At 39.3% G+C, this 14186-nt stretch overlaps 1 protein-coding gene across 1 annotated transcript in view; it reads right to left on the bottom strand.

Moving 5' to 3' along the window:
* The window catches only part of robo1 (roundabout, axon guidance receptor, homolog 1 (Drosophila)), a 273594-nt gene that overhangs the window by 167972 nt on the left and 91436 nt on the right, over nt 1–14186 (bottom strand). The window contains exon 2 of the mRNA XM_028419011.1: nt 7712–7836. Within this exon, the coding sequence (XP_028274812.1) occupies nt 7712–7799 (88 nt within the window). The 5' untranslated portion in view covers nt 7800–7836. The remainder of the gene's footprint in view (nt 1–7711; nt 7837–14186) is intronic.

Below are 14186 nucleotides of genomic sequence, written 5' to 3'. Positions count from 1 at the left end.
ACTTGCCAGAAAAGGGGAGATCATCTCTAATATCTTGTCTCAAATGGGAAAGGGAAAAGATGAGCGTGCATGAGAAATTGAGCTCACAATTCAGTACTTTACAAAGACCATTTGGGCGACAGGCACAGAATACCCAGTGGTACTGCAGTTGCTTTAAAGCACAAATTCAATGGAGAATCAAGATAAAGCAGCAACTTTCAGAGAGATTACCATTCAATTGTTATTTTTCTTTCAATAAAACTTTTCAAACTGTGCTTACCAATCGATTCCCCTGCACAGATCATCATAGAGACTCTCAAGCATACACTGATTAGCCAAAATTGCCTGGTGCATAAAGTAAAAAGTATGTCTGTATGTTATTTCTACAGATACAAACAAGATGTTCATTTTCCTGCTAAGCACGTAGAGACATAGATTTCCAATCATAGATGTTACTCAATTTGTCTGCCAGTCCTGCCAGGATACCAAATCAGCACAGCCAACCACACTATCCAAATCAACAGTTTGTGAACGGATGCCTGTTGTGCACCCCACCATATGTAAAACCACAATAACATGGGTCCTGCATGTAGGAAAATTGACTGTAGCAGAGTCAAGCAGAGACTAAATCTGTTATACCTCTCTTTGAAAAAGTTCAAATTCACATATGGCAAAAATTGATAGATACTACACTATATTACAGTTAATGCTGTACCTCAAATAATAGAGTCAGTGGAAAAAGAACTATGTACCTATGTTTTATTAAGGTATAGGGATCAGTTACTGATGTTTGGTTTGTATGCTGGACAGCTATTGTCCCTCAGGATGTGTTGTCTGAAGAGCACCTCCTGCATTCTGGAGGCAACATGCCTCCACACTGATTTGACAAACTAAATTATCAAATAGTCAAAAAAACAATAATTTCACACAAACAAAATCATATCAAAAAAGGCCGAAGTGGAAAGAAAGAATGGGTGTTGCTGATCTGTGCATGAGATGCAGGTCACCAGAGTAGACACAACACACAGGTATATAAATAACAAGTACTTGTGTCTGAGAGCAGAAACAGCTGCAGGGGAGAACAGCGAGCTGCTGTAGGAGCACAAACAGGTTCTTTAATGGAGAGAGGGATGTGAGGAGAAATTCATTTGTGGGATGACACTCTCCCAGAGCCCCATAGCACAGACCCCACGAGAGGGATGTTGTGGCTTGGAGGAAGGAGGAGGGTGAATGTGTGTGTGTGTAAGAGGGGCAGATTGCAGAGTGGGGTGAAAAGATGCAGAGGTGCAGAGGTGCCTGTGTCATGTCTCTATGGAAATCAATAAACTCTGCAACATGCACGGCACGTCATATTACGCATGCACACAAGTGTACACATACAACAGGGAAGACAGATGTACGAAGGGGACATATGGAAAAACGGTGCAGATAAGCTGTTATTGTTCTGCTGCTATATTGTCTGGCTTTGATTTAAAAGTAATATAGAAGCTTGAAAGTATAGACAGTGATCTCATTGTCTTGTCTTTGGAACATTCATAGGAATGTTTATGAATAAAACCCACTAGCTGAGTCTTACTGAATGAATATTCAAAAGGAAAACATATTGCTGCTTGAGGGATGTTTCAAATTGGATGTACAAATCCCTTGAACATGTTTTTATAACTTAGTTAGAACAGCCTAACAGGTTGTAGATGTAGGTGGTAATGATTACTAAATTGGTCAGCACATTTTATGATGACATTATAGCACCAGCCATTTCTGTTTCTCTAAACTTTCAGCAATCACTTGAAAACAATTTGGCAATGCATCACTTTTTCAGTCTCATTGCGTTTCTCTGCATCTCTTTTGGTTCCTTAAAGGGAATGCAAATCCCACCTTCTCCTTTGACCAACTTTGTTACATATCTAACCACAAGAGTACTAAGGTGAGGTTCAAGGTGAAGTAACGCTGGATACATGTGAAGCTATAGCCAAAAGGTGTGAAATACAGGAACAGCAGAACGAACGCTCAGGACAAAATATTTCAAGCCTGAGAGCAAAATATGTGAGGAGACAACACTGGCTGTGTAAAAAGACACCCACCTTACACACAGACACAAACCTCTATGACAAAAAGAAAAAGAAAGAGAAAGGAGAATAACAATAAAACAAATGCTCAAATCTCCTGGAGCAGATTTTTCATCATTAAATAGTGGCCTGAGGGTAGAGGGAGTGTGATGAGGAAACGCTGGCTTGTGCCCTGCACTGTAATTAAATGGTGGTCGGATGGAGTGAGAGGCAGGGAGATGATAAGCACTGGGCTCTGTGCCCCAGGACACAGAGAAAGTGTCAGATGCTTCCAACAATATGCTTATCTGTGACCAAAGTAGTTTTTTTTTTATTTTTTACATTTTTTTTGCAAAAACAGGGATGAAACAGACTGTTTCCGTTTCCTAATCACTGAATCACTGCAGGCTGTCACAAGCATTCAAAAAAGTAAAGGAAGAATCTGAAAACCACATAACAGCACAAAGAGAAGATCATAAAAACAAAAAAAAAATGTACGAATAAATGTATTCAAACCTTCTCTTCCTTTAAAAACAATCACATAGGGTCTCTAGTGTCAGAAACAGATGTCAAGAGAACATAGCAGGTACCAGCACTTTACAGTCCTCACTGCGGCAGCCGTGAAAACGCAGAAGTGTAGGTGGAATAGATTTATCTTCTAAGATAGAGTTTATGAAAGGATAAACCAACCAGGATCCTTTCATAAATATAACAACTAAGATTGCTGTCTTTAAAACTACAAGCAGTAACTGAAAAGCACAAGTAAACAGGAAGTGAAAGAGAAGAAAATTTGAAGAGTAAACCACAACTGACACTGAAATGAAACTCCTAAACCTAACTATGACCTCACCCTGTCTGGTGAAACTAAGGCTAAATAGACCCTTTCATTACAGCCTGAGCACTGGCCCTGTTTTAGGCTTCTCCTTTTTTATTTCAACATCCAAGGTGATGATGGCAAAACAAAGACAGGAAGATGATGTCCTTAGCAGATGTAGTAGCAGTTAGCAAGTTAAATTACTGTTGCTACTAACAGCAAAAAATATTTTATACAAGATAGATAAGAATGAACACTTTAATATAAAAACAAACTGTTTCAAATGTTACGGCCACTGTGTAATTCTGAGCTGTCAGACAAGGGCCCAGGCTAGGGCTGTGCAAGGCATTAATGCTAAACAATAGATTTAAATTACAATGTGAAATTTAACTTGACCAAGATTTTATATGTAACAAGCTGGGAGTCAGAATGTAAAGGTTTAGTAAAACTACATTCAGCACACACATTCCCTAATCCACAAAAAAACAGAGAACCTGAAAATGAGAATAATGCAGACTGACAAGCACAAAACTAGACTGAGATTGGTTTGCTTTGAAATATTAGAAAGGACATTGTTCAGAGAAACAGCTTCGCATTTCTTTGACAAAGCTTTTTAATATGTCCTAATGGAATAAATAGTGTCACTAAATTGTATAGTTTCTCAAAATGATTCAGTCACAAGAATTTCATTGCATAAAGTCCCAAGCCTTCAATCCTTTCTTTAGTAATGTCACATTCTCCTTGGAGGAACAGAGAGCAGAACACAGTGGTGAAATAAAGATTTTTCACCTAAATGTAATTAGTGCACATTTTGCAAAGTGCTGTTTAAAGCCATCAGGAATCACTCCTGAAAGCTGGCGCACAGGGAAATAGTTTAATGTCTGGGTATTTTATTTTGACTTTTTCATTGGTAAAAAGCTTTTTTTACCCTTTGCCAGCAACGTTTCTTGTATCACTGCCAGTCAAGTTTTGAATGCTCCAGGTTTTGAAGATGAGTACAGTCGTCCCTGAAAAATGGCTGTGACTCCATGGAGTCATGTGACCGGCGTTAGCAGAGAGTTTCATTTTTCTGGCTTTAGCTTCAAATTCAATCAGACATTAGAGACGACCTTCAGATATCAGCAAAGCCAATATGCTGACTAGGGTGCATCTGAGAAAAAGGCCACTGATCAAGATTTATGGAGGGAGGCTACAATGTGTGTCAAGAGTGATACGTGTCCCATCGACGGTGAAATGAAATGTCAAATTAGAGGGGGGGAGGGTCGCATTGTGCGCAAATGCTCTAATGACTATTTGTACACAAGATCTAGACAAAGAGACAAAAGCTGAAGCAAAATAAAACCCAGAGTGACTGAATGAAAGGAAAGTGCGAGTGTCAAATAGGATGCTTATAGTGCAGAACACTAATAAGGACAGCGTCAGCAGGACAGTGGTAGCAGATCCATTCTCCTCCTGGCTTCATCTTGGCAGTACCTGTTATAAACTTCCTCTGCCGTCTTGCACAATTGGTTCTGTAATTTAAAAAGGTCAGCATGGCTCCTGTGTAATTCAATACTCTCATGGTGCTGTATTAACCACATATTTAATCACCCTCAGGGTGGTGTGCAAGATGAATACTGAATGTAAAGGGACCACAGTGCAGCACAGGACCTGGCTCTCCCACCTGACATGCACAGTACAGGATGACTCACAATATGTGGGGTGCACATATCTTGTGTTTCCAGGTTAGTTGCAAAAAAAATACATTCCTAAGTTGGGCTTTCGAGTAAAATGTATAATGTAAAACTGTGTAAAATGCAAAAATGGTTAGAGTTGCTGGCAATGGATGACTAAATTAAATGTGTATAGATTTTGTATTAGTTTCACTGTGGGTATGACAAATGCAGTATCTTCTGTTATTGTCGAGTTTGGTTTTCTAGACAATCATTAAAAGGCAGGTGTACCAATGAAAAACCATCCGTTTTATGTCATAAGAGACATACATATTTAATAGCACTGGAGTGTAATTCTCAACTTGCTAAAGTCTACAAATATTGTGGAGATCAATAATAACATTCAGCCAAAACCCTCTTCATTCTCCTCATTCATGGGGCACCTGTTGCACTGAGCCTGGCAGGGCGTTAGAGAAAATTAATAAAAAGTTCTTCAAAAAAGCCAAGAGAATTATGCTATGGGGAAAACTACTGCCTTACCAAAAAATAAAAAAACCCCAGACAGAAGACATAATAAAGAGCAGCCATTACATCACTCCTAATACACCCAACAATATACAGATCAAATAGGCCAATAAACAACCAAAGTGTGTGCTGATGGACAGAGACTCAATCACATTATACAGTGGCTGTTGTTGACCTGGTCAAATAAAAATGATTCCCTTTTGAATGACATCTTATCTTTACAGTATTTTAGGTTCAGGCTAAAGAGTAAAAATTCTACAGTGATCATGTTTCACCTTCACCCAATATTTAGAATTCATACATGAAGGACACAGATGGAGGACTGAAGCTGCAGCTAACAAGATGCTCAAGCCTGCTATGATAGTTAAGATTACAAAAAGTCAGACAGGCATTCACTGTGTCATCCTCAGCTATCCACAGTGTTACAATAGTCTTTCCTACATCCTGGACCGGGCACACACTATTAGTTGCAGAATTATTCAGAATGAGCAGAATTCCTGGCATGCTAGTCAGGTATCCTATTTTTGCCAGAGTGAGACAGTATATACAGAATAATAATAACACATTACACATGAATGTGAGAGAGCTGACGAAGTACCTCAGAACCCAACGGATGAATATGCCTTTTAAAAAAGGAAACAGGGAGTCATTGCTTTTGGGAACTGCCGGTATTTACTTAAAGAAAGAAATTAAAAGAGCTGTCAGTCATGAAGTATGCAGAGAAAGGAAAATCAAAATGATGCCTTGACATTTCTCTCATGGAGAGACAAAGGCAGAAAGACACATGGCCCTGGTGGAATTCAGTTTCTCTGCATCTAGATATTTATGGCAGTACCCTCACTCCACTGACACACACACAGAAAGTAAAACCCACAACTCAGATCTGACATTCCTCTTTGGTTTACGTGAATTGTCATTTAAGCTGAACCCCTTGCTCGAGGCTTCAGGTGCTATACGCAAGAAAAAAAAAACTTCATTTCTTTGTTCCTAACACTTATAGATACATCACTCAGCACTTAAAATTCTTGTGGGTATCACCTTGTATCTGTTTAGCTACTACTGTGAGATAAGAACAGCCTTTGGTTATAACACTCTGATGCCATCAGAGTGTTAAGCAGAAGTGTCAATTCACCACCCAGATAAATTCAATCTTAATATAGCTCTAACTGCTGCCAGTCACAAATCGCGGGGTGAGTGAAAGCATTTTTGCCAAGGTAGTCATCCCTCACCCATGCACACACATGCTCTTACACACATACACACAAACATGCATACCATTAAATCAAAGTAGAGGGATTGCCCTCTGCTTGACAAGTAAATTGCTACCTAGATAGTGTTGGCATAAGAAAATGCGAGGAAAATGGTAGTGGTATGAACATGGTTAAAGAAAATGAATGAAAACTGAAAGGCAATAGAAAGAAGCAGTGCAGCCAGAAAAAGTTGGTAAGAAAAATCAGGAAATGTGAAATGGTCCGCTAAGCAGGACTGCATTGATCTGTCATGTTGTCTGATGAAATCTTGTTGGAAACAGTAGAGAAATCAACAGGATGCAAATGAGATAGGATGCAGGTGTGACTCTAATCTCAAAAATGACTCAGATCAGGACCTAAAGAGGACAAATGATATTTCTTTATCTGGCAATGGTGAGCAGAAAAACTGATTTCAAACTGCACATTGTTCCACTTTGACGACAAAATACAATAATGTATTGCTCTTGTTATCCTTTGATCACTGAAATCTTATCACGACAGACAATGATCAACAATGAAAAAATGCACTGTTCACCACTCCACAAAGAAGTAGTAACTTATCTATTCATCATCTATCTCTTAAAAAAGTTTCTTGATTATTAACTTGCTTTTGGGAAGATCTGACTTTTTGACAGAAACTACAGAGTCCTTCACAAAAGGGCTTCACATTCAGATTTTCAGATATGTGATGAAGGAGCAATGAACCATCAAAATAGTTCAGTCTAACATATGCAGTACTATAAACACCTTAAGCATAGCAACATAAACATGATGACAGGTAATTTTTGTCATATCATATTATTATCATATCATATTTATATGAGCAAGCATCAACATCTTCATGAGGCTCAGAGTATCTGCTGTTAATTACCATACTATCAAAACTCTGGACCCTAAAAATATAATTCATTACACCCCTACAGGGCGCATCAATCCAAGTCAGCCATAAATTCAAAAATGTTCAAATAATAAGTTGCACACTAGCTTGATTCATACTGACAAAATAGTATGTTTTGCTATTAGCGTATTCAAGCCAAACAAGGCTCACATGTTTTGACAGCTTTTTATGGAATAACAATTGTTGAGTATACTTCATTTATTCTTATCTAGGTCTGCAACTGTCAATCCATGTCCATGTCAATCTGCATCATTTGAACAATAAGGGTGACCTTGTACGTTTTTCTTACTATAAAGGTCAGAAGTCTCAGAAACTCTGATCAATGAATGGAAAACAGTTTTAGACCCAGCATCAAGAAACTGGCAAAATGACTCTTTAGATTTTCAGGTTTCCAGTTGCATGTCAACAATAAGCTACAGCAATGGTGTCAAGCAATACAGTCAGAACAACAATTAAGGTGACAGACAATAACACTGATGATGATGGAGCTAGACCATCACTGATGAGAGAACATGCCAGGCCAGAGAAAAAAATACCAAATGTCTTACCTGGGACTAGTAGAACCTCTTGGCCCTGAGCCAGCCTGAGCAAGACCATGATGATGAGGGGCGTGGCCCCTGACCATGTGCCACGCATTATGATTCTCACTGTCCAGGCATCACTCAATGTCAAACTGAGGAGAGACATAAAAATAAAACAGATAAGACTGCTTGTGTATCAATGATGTCTATGTAGATTGCATAACTAAAACATATTTTATGTCTTTTACATCAAATATTTAACAGAGTAAACAAAGTAGATAGTTTTGCAACCAAAGTAAACAAAAAACAATCAATCAATCAAACAATCACACTTCTCGAATAAAATCCTTTACATTGTAATTGTATTTGAATCCATTATTTATAATCCTTAGAGACTTCAGGCTTAGAATGCTAAGAAGACTGCAAATCGACTTTCTCAGTTGCTAAAGCCAGAGCCAGGATCTCATTTTGTTCACATAAACACACACACACACCCACTGTCTCTGTGTCAAATTGATTTCAGACAGGTGAGACAAAAGCATCAGAGTTTAGTGGTGTGTGTAAGACAATGCCGCTGCGCTGACATCACCTGTGCATAGTGACAGAGACCGTCTGTAGCATGAAAATAAATCGGCGGATTCTCCAGATCAGCCATCTGTGGAGCAACCTGTTCACCCTTGTTTGATTACATCCAGCAAGCCAGGCAACCTCTACTGCTCCGTCTCCTGGTCTTTTACTATATCTCTCTCTCTCTTTCAGACTTCCCTCTCTGTTATGCACTACGATTTTCTCTTTGCAGCTCTTTTTCCAGGCATCACATGCTTTTTGAATTGGACATGCTTCAACTAAAATATGATGGACTTGCTTTATCATAAAATCCAAGGCACCAAAGGATTTACTGAGTCTCTACCTCGCACCTTTTTCAGATGAAGAACGTTTAACATTGCCTCTCCACAGTAAGATGGTGAGTGTAGACAACAATGAAAAGGAAAAAGCTCATTTCATAGCGCTACCAATGCTTAAATTATAGGTTTTGTTATAACACGTTATAGACCTACTACTGTATTATATACATCACTACTTTCCATTAGGTGTTAAAATCCTTTAATTCTTCCAAACAACCACAGCTTTTTAATTCAAGCAACACCAAATGGACCAACTATTTGCCACTTATTACTGGAAGTACCATCTTTGTGTGCTATCCCTTTTTCCTGCTTCTTTCACTCTTCTTTCTGTAATAGGTTTGCAGGAAAAAGAAGGCACATGCATACCAATTTGCTCTTATAGTAGCTTCTTTCCCCCGTCTTATCTTCAGATTCTCAATGGACACTCTTGCACCCTTTTATATACATTTCCTGGTTTCAGAAATAGAAGAGCCACTGAAAAGGCCGTCGATCAGATCTCAACCACGGGAAGTTCAGTGCTGCAGTGTGTTATCATCACCTCATTCCTTCAGTGTCACAGCACAGCCAATGAATTATGTGTTGCATTTGCACAATTGCTCAATTTGCATGTGAAGATGACAAGCGTATTCCCAGCTAATTGTCCGATAAAGAAGTCCCTGGTGATAGTCTCAAAGATTTCTAGTGCAGTTTCTTTCTGTCTCTCCACCTGAACCCAAAGCACACCGGTATCCTGGAGGAGTAACAAACTGGGTTCCCTCCATTATTCTTGATAATTGTGTCAGATAAACACTGAATCATCCTCTTGCAGGCAATCTGATAAATACTCAATTACCAGTCAGGAGGTGGCTGTGACAAGTCGGTGCCAGGGGTCTTTGGTTTAAGAATGTGGGACATGCGGCAGTGAGATGGCTTGCTCGACCCAGAAGCAAGTGGTACGCAGGACGTGTAATTCAAGTCACTGTTCCATTTGATTAATGAATAGAAAGATTACAGATAAAGGACCTTTTATTCAAGCGCTCTCCTGGAAACAACAAACACACATGTGACGACGCATCAGAATATTCCTCTGTACTCAATATTAATTCCACTTCCATCAAAAGGAATGAGCATGTTTTACAAGACTTGTTTCAGTGGCTTCCTCTGTGCTCACTACCAATTCAGTTTGAGAGGAATGAAAGACCCTTATTGTCTCTCTTTATCTGACTCAATGACTACTGAATAGATTCAAGCCAATTAATCAGGCAGTGACAAGAAGCATTGCTGCTGGCTCAGTGACCAACTCCACACAAAAGACTAGAACCGTCAGCAGAACAGTCACTGCCCACCAATTGATTTTCGAATGCCTACAAAACCAAGGTAATGTAATTCAAAACCTGTGGTTTCTCATTGTGACACATCCACATGACCCAAGCAGTTTAACTCAACTGAAATCAGTCATTAAAACAGCAATCATTGTTACCATGGATGAACATATATATAACGTTTCTCATTTTGCAACTGGCAGAAGTTTCTTAATGGGCTTCAATGTGTGTGTGTGCCATATCCTTGAACCTGAACATTACTCAGGTGAAAAGTTTAAATGGAGGATTTGCAAGTAACTTAAAAAGGGGAAGTTAATTGGACACCTTAAAGTATAAAAATGGACTCCCCATTACCTCTAACTGGGACCTCTATTCACTCATTTTTAATGTATTTTCCTTTCTCATCTTCGCTTCTGACAACTTTCCACTGTGAAACGAAAAGTAAGAGAGTTCAGAAAAACCATTTTGCCATAGTAAAACCAAAAGGCAGTTTTTAAGGTAGGTCCACACTTTTGGTCAAAAAGAAGACATTAACAGGTGCATGGCGCAAAAACCGTATTAAGGGGAGTTGGTCTTGGTGTATAGATACACCTGCAAATCTCATTAAGCATGTCATTTTGTTGTGTTGTGCAATGTCAGCGTCACGTTTTGATTGATAGCTCTTGTACCTTTCAAGCACTCTGTTCCCTGTGTCAACATAGCTGCTCCTTCCTCATAAAAATGCCAACACTGGATTAAGGATCTCACATTCACATTATGCACCTTCACTTCATTACAATAAAAGGATTAACCTCCCTGAGATCCGTAAAGTGATCTGTGGGGAGGGAGGACGACATGTGGCTGAACTGTCCTTCCCCTTTTGTGTAAATCACATCTCTTGTGCTCCTCCAAGTCCTGCTACTAATCATCTACTCTCCTGCAGGGAGCACAGTGCAGACTGTGGCAACACCGAGGGACAAGAAACAAATCTGAAACCATTAGGACGCCCTGCAGTTGACTTACATAATAGCATATGCTTCATCCATTCCACAGGGAAAGACTGTGCTTCCCTGCCCCACTTTCTGTTCATCGCCTCTATATATTGTGGTGGTTGCTAGGATTGTTTTCAATGGTAGAAACTATTTCAGACAGTTTGTTCAAGCCATAATGGGCATTTTGTGTTTTTGGAAAAGATAGGATAGTTAACTGCAAGTAAAGGGTCTCTGGCAAAATGATGGAGGTGAAAAAACAGGAAAAATTAGAAGAGCTGAAAGCACTCCACTGTGACTGAGGAGATGAGCCTGGTCACAGAAGGCCTCCCCATAGTGATCCGTCTTCTCATGAATGTGATCTGTGATAAATTAAAAGCTGATTATATCCTGGAGGGAGAAGCCAAGCGCATGGCCCTCAGCCCCTCAGCTAGTGGTGATGGATTAGTCCATAGTCTGCACTATGGACCTATCCCAACTGACAGCTTAGCCATGGACGCCATGGGCCTAAGTGCCTCCTATCAAGATGCCATTTCTGACAACTTCTAATTTATTTGAATAAATGCTCCACCATCTTGTTAAAGGACAAGTCCATTCTTCCAGGAAAAAGATGGATGATTCTTTGGTTTTTGTGAAATTGTATTACCATAAAAACGTCCCATCCTATTTAGCAATGACACTATACACTGTAATGATGTATCTTAAATGCTACAGAAAGAATTTTTTTCCTGTAAACATTACCGAACATTTGTTTACTATTATCAATAAAAACAGACCTTTATTAAATAGAAAACACATTTTAAGCTAATGAATGTGAGAGCATAATTAACAATAACAAACTGTATCAGTATGTTTTTGTTTCTTGGCCGACAGTGGCAAATGTCTGTCTACGAATGGATTAATGTGGTCCTAAAGCAGTAAGTTCTGTTTCTGACTCGAGCCTCCTCTCCATGATTGCCCAAGTAGCAGGGGTTTTTACATTATGGGGCCATTCTCATGTGTCTGAACCGTTTTCCCTGGGTTGGCATCATTTGGACAGCCTATAGTGTAATTTGTCTGCAGTGATTGGGTCTGCCTGGATGGGAACAAAGGCAGTCAGGCTGGCTATTGTGTCCTTTTGTGTCCCATATGTCAGAAGTCTGCTACACAAACAATGCAGCCAATGCCAAGAGCACAACAGTCATTATCTGCCCTAGAATCACTGTCATTATCCCGCTGCAATCATAACTCTAATTACAAAAGTTGCTTTGTAAGCAGGTAGATTATGCAATGTTAATTACGGCTGCACAATGCAGCAAATGCATGTTCAAATGCCACTTGCTATTGTGGTGCACACAAAAGCAGCACACGTTTTACCCTCTGCCATATGCAAAGCACCACTGAGTCCCTTGATGGCTAGCTTAAGCCCTCATGGTACAGTAATACACTTCTTGTCATTAATAATATCTCATTAATAATAGTTGTAATAAATCACCCTTAACCAGATTATCTTGCAGCAACCAATATGTCTCCATGTGTAGTTTTAATTGATGAACCTTATCCAAGAAACTGGTCCATCTCATTACTCAGTCTCACCTACACCAACAGCAGAAGGAGGCGGAGCTGCAGGTATTTTCCAAGACTCAAACCCTCTTGTTCTTCTTTCATTCTCAAGGTAGCACTTTCCTACATATAGATACCTCATTGACCTGTCTTACTCAGCTTTAAAATCTGTCACAGCCACCAGCAGGGATGAAAACATAGTGATAGAATATGGGTTTTGATTTGTAGAGATAAAAATAATTAATCCTGACATCTGCAGCCTTTCAATGTTGAGATGCGTAGCATTATTATTCAGCAGAGGTGTTTACATTTGCATTTTGTTAACATATACATACACTCCAAGTTTAAAGATGTGCAAGATTTCATAAACAAAAGCTAGACACAGGATGATTTTCCCAAAGCAGAGCACTGCAGTTTTTGTTTTTTTGGAATTAATCATCATAAGGGTGCACTTTACAAACCCACTCTGGAAAATTAAATCCTCAGAATAATATCTCCATCATTGCTGTATTTCTGTGCTGTGACACAAAGCATCTATCTGGTTTTGGAAAGCAGCATAGCAGAGCCTGCCAAGTCGGAAAGACCTGAAACCATGGGGCAATAAAAAGTGACATCAGCAATGGGAAAGTTAATAGTGTGTTTCAGATGCACTTTCTAGAGGACAGGAGTAACAGAGGTTTCATTCACAGTAAGTGACAGTGGCTGGCAATCTCCTTCTGCCTCCCCTATGCCCTTATATATTTCAACCCGCTGTGGGTAATAACTTATAAATAGGTAGGTTTTCCAGCAGGGCTTATGTGACAGAGTATAACATCAGGGTATTGCGCTGCATTTACAGTCTGTGTACAGATCATAGTTATAGCTTGTTTCCCTTATTCATCTATTCAATGTGATGTCTGATTGCTGCCACACTGCAGTTCCCTATTGTGTGTCGTAAGAACTGTCATACTGCTGGTTGTGCAAAGCTGTTTTTGTCTTGACTAGCCTATTTCTAACTTTGCAGAGCTCATTTCAGCACAGCTGTCAGAGAATGCCTCAAGCTGAATAAACAGAATACAGAACCACACAGATAGACTGAAGACAACATGACTGCAGGCATCTGTTTCAAATGGGGCCAGAGGCACATTCTCCGTTTCTTCCACGCAACATGTTCTCTTGCTCATTTATAACCTGACATAGCTTGTATTGCTTCTGCGGTGTATTATATTGTATCATTTATCTATACACGTTAACCTGGTTGTCATCATAACAGTTTGATGTAAGGCAGCTAATTTCTCAAAGACGGTTGAATCAAAGATCCTTTACTCAATGCTGTGGTATATAACACTTTAGGGCCTTAAAAAAATAAGACTTAAAAATTAAATAAATCAACTAACTTGTATATTATAACATTTCTAAAAAGGGAAGCCACAGAGTTAGAAATGGAAACATATGTATCATGGTTAATGGTCATTAACCAACTATAGGGATCTTAGTCATGTGAGTTCCTGCAAGATCCACCCAAAGAGGTCCTAAACACATAAAACTCAGATTCCCAACCAGAACAGTAGCAGAACTGAAGAAGCCACTTGGGGGAGTGGCAAAATGTCTTTAAAAAACAATCCTTAAGTCCAGTTGCCTCGATTTAAACTCTTGGAAATGACTTGGATGAATGAGAGCATCCACAGATATCATGGCCAATTTTAAAACCATGAATTGTATGTAAGACATTTACCAATTAATAAAGATGTGTTGCACATGTAAAACTGTGAACTAACATGGCTGTTGCTGTGTCACAGTCAGGAGA

The sequence above is a fragment of the Parambassis ranga genome, chromosome 13 (genome assembly GCF_900634625.1).
Source record: "Parambassis ranga chromosome 13, fParRan2.1, whole genome shotgun sequence".
In the NCBI taxonomy this organism is placed as follows: domain Eukaryota; kingdom Metazoa; phylum Chordata; class Actinopteri; family Ambassidae; genus Parambassis; species Parambassis ranga.
This window is presented reverse-complemented; position numbering and strand designations above follow the sequence as displayed.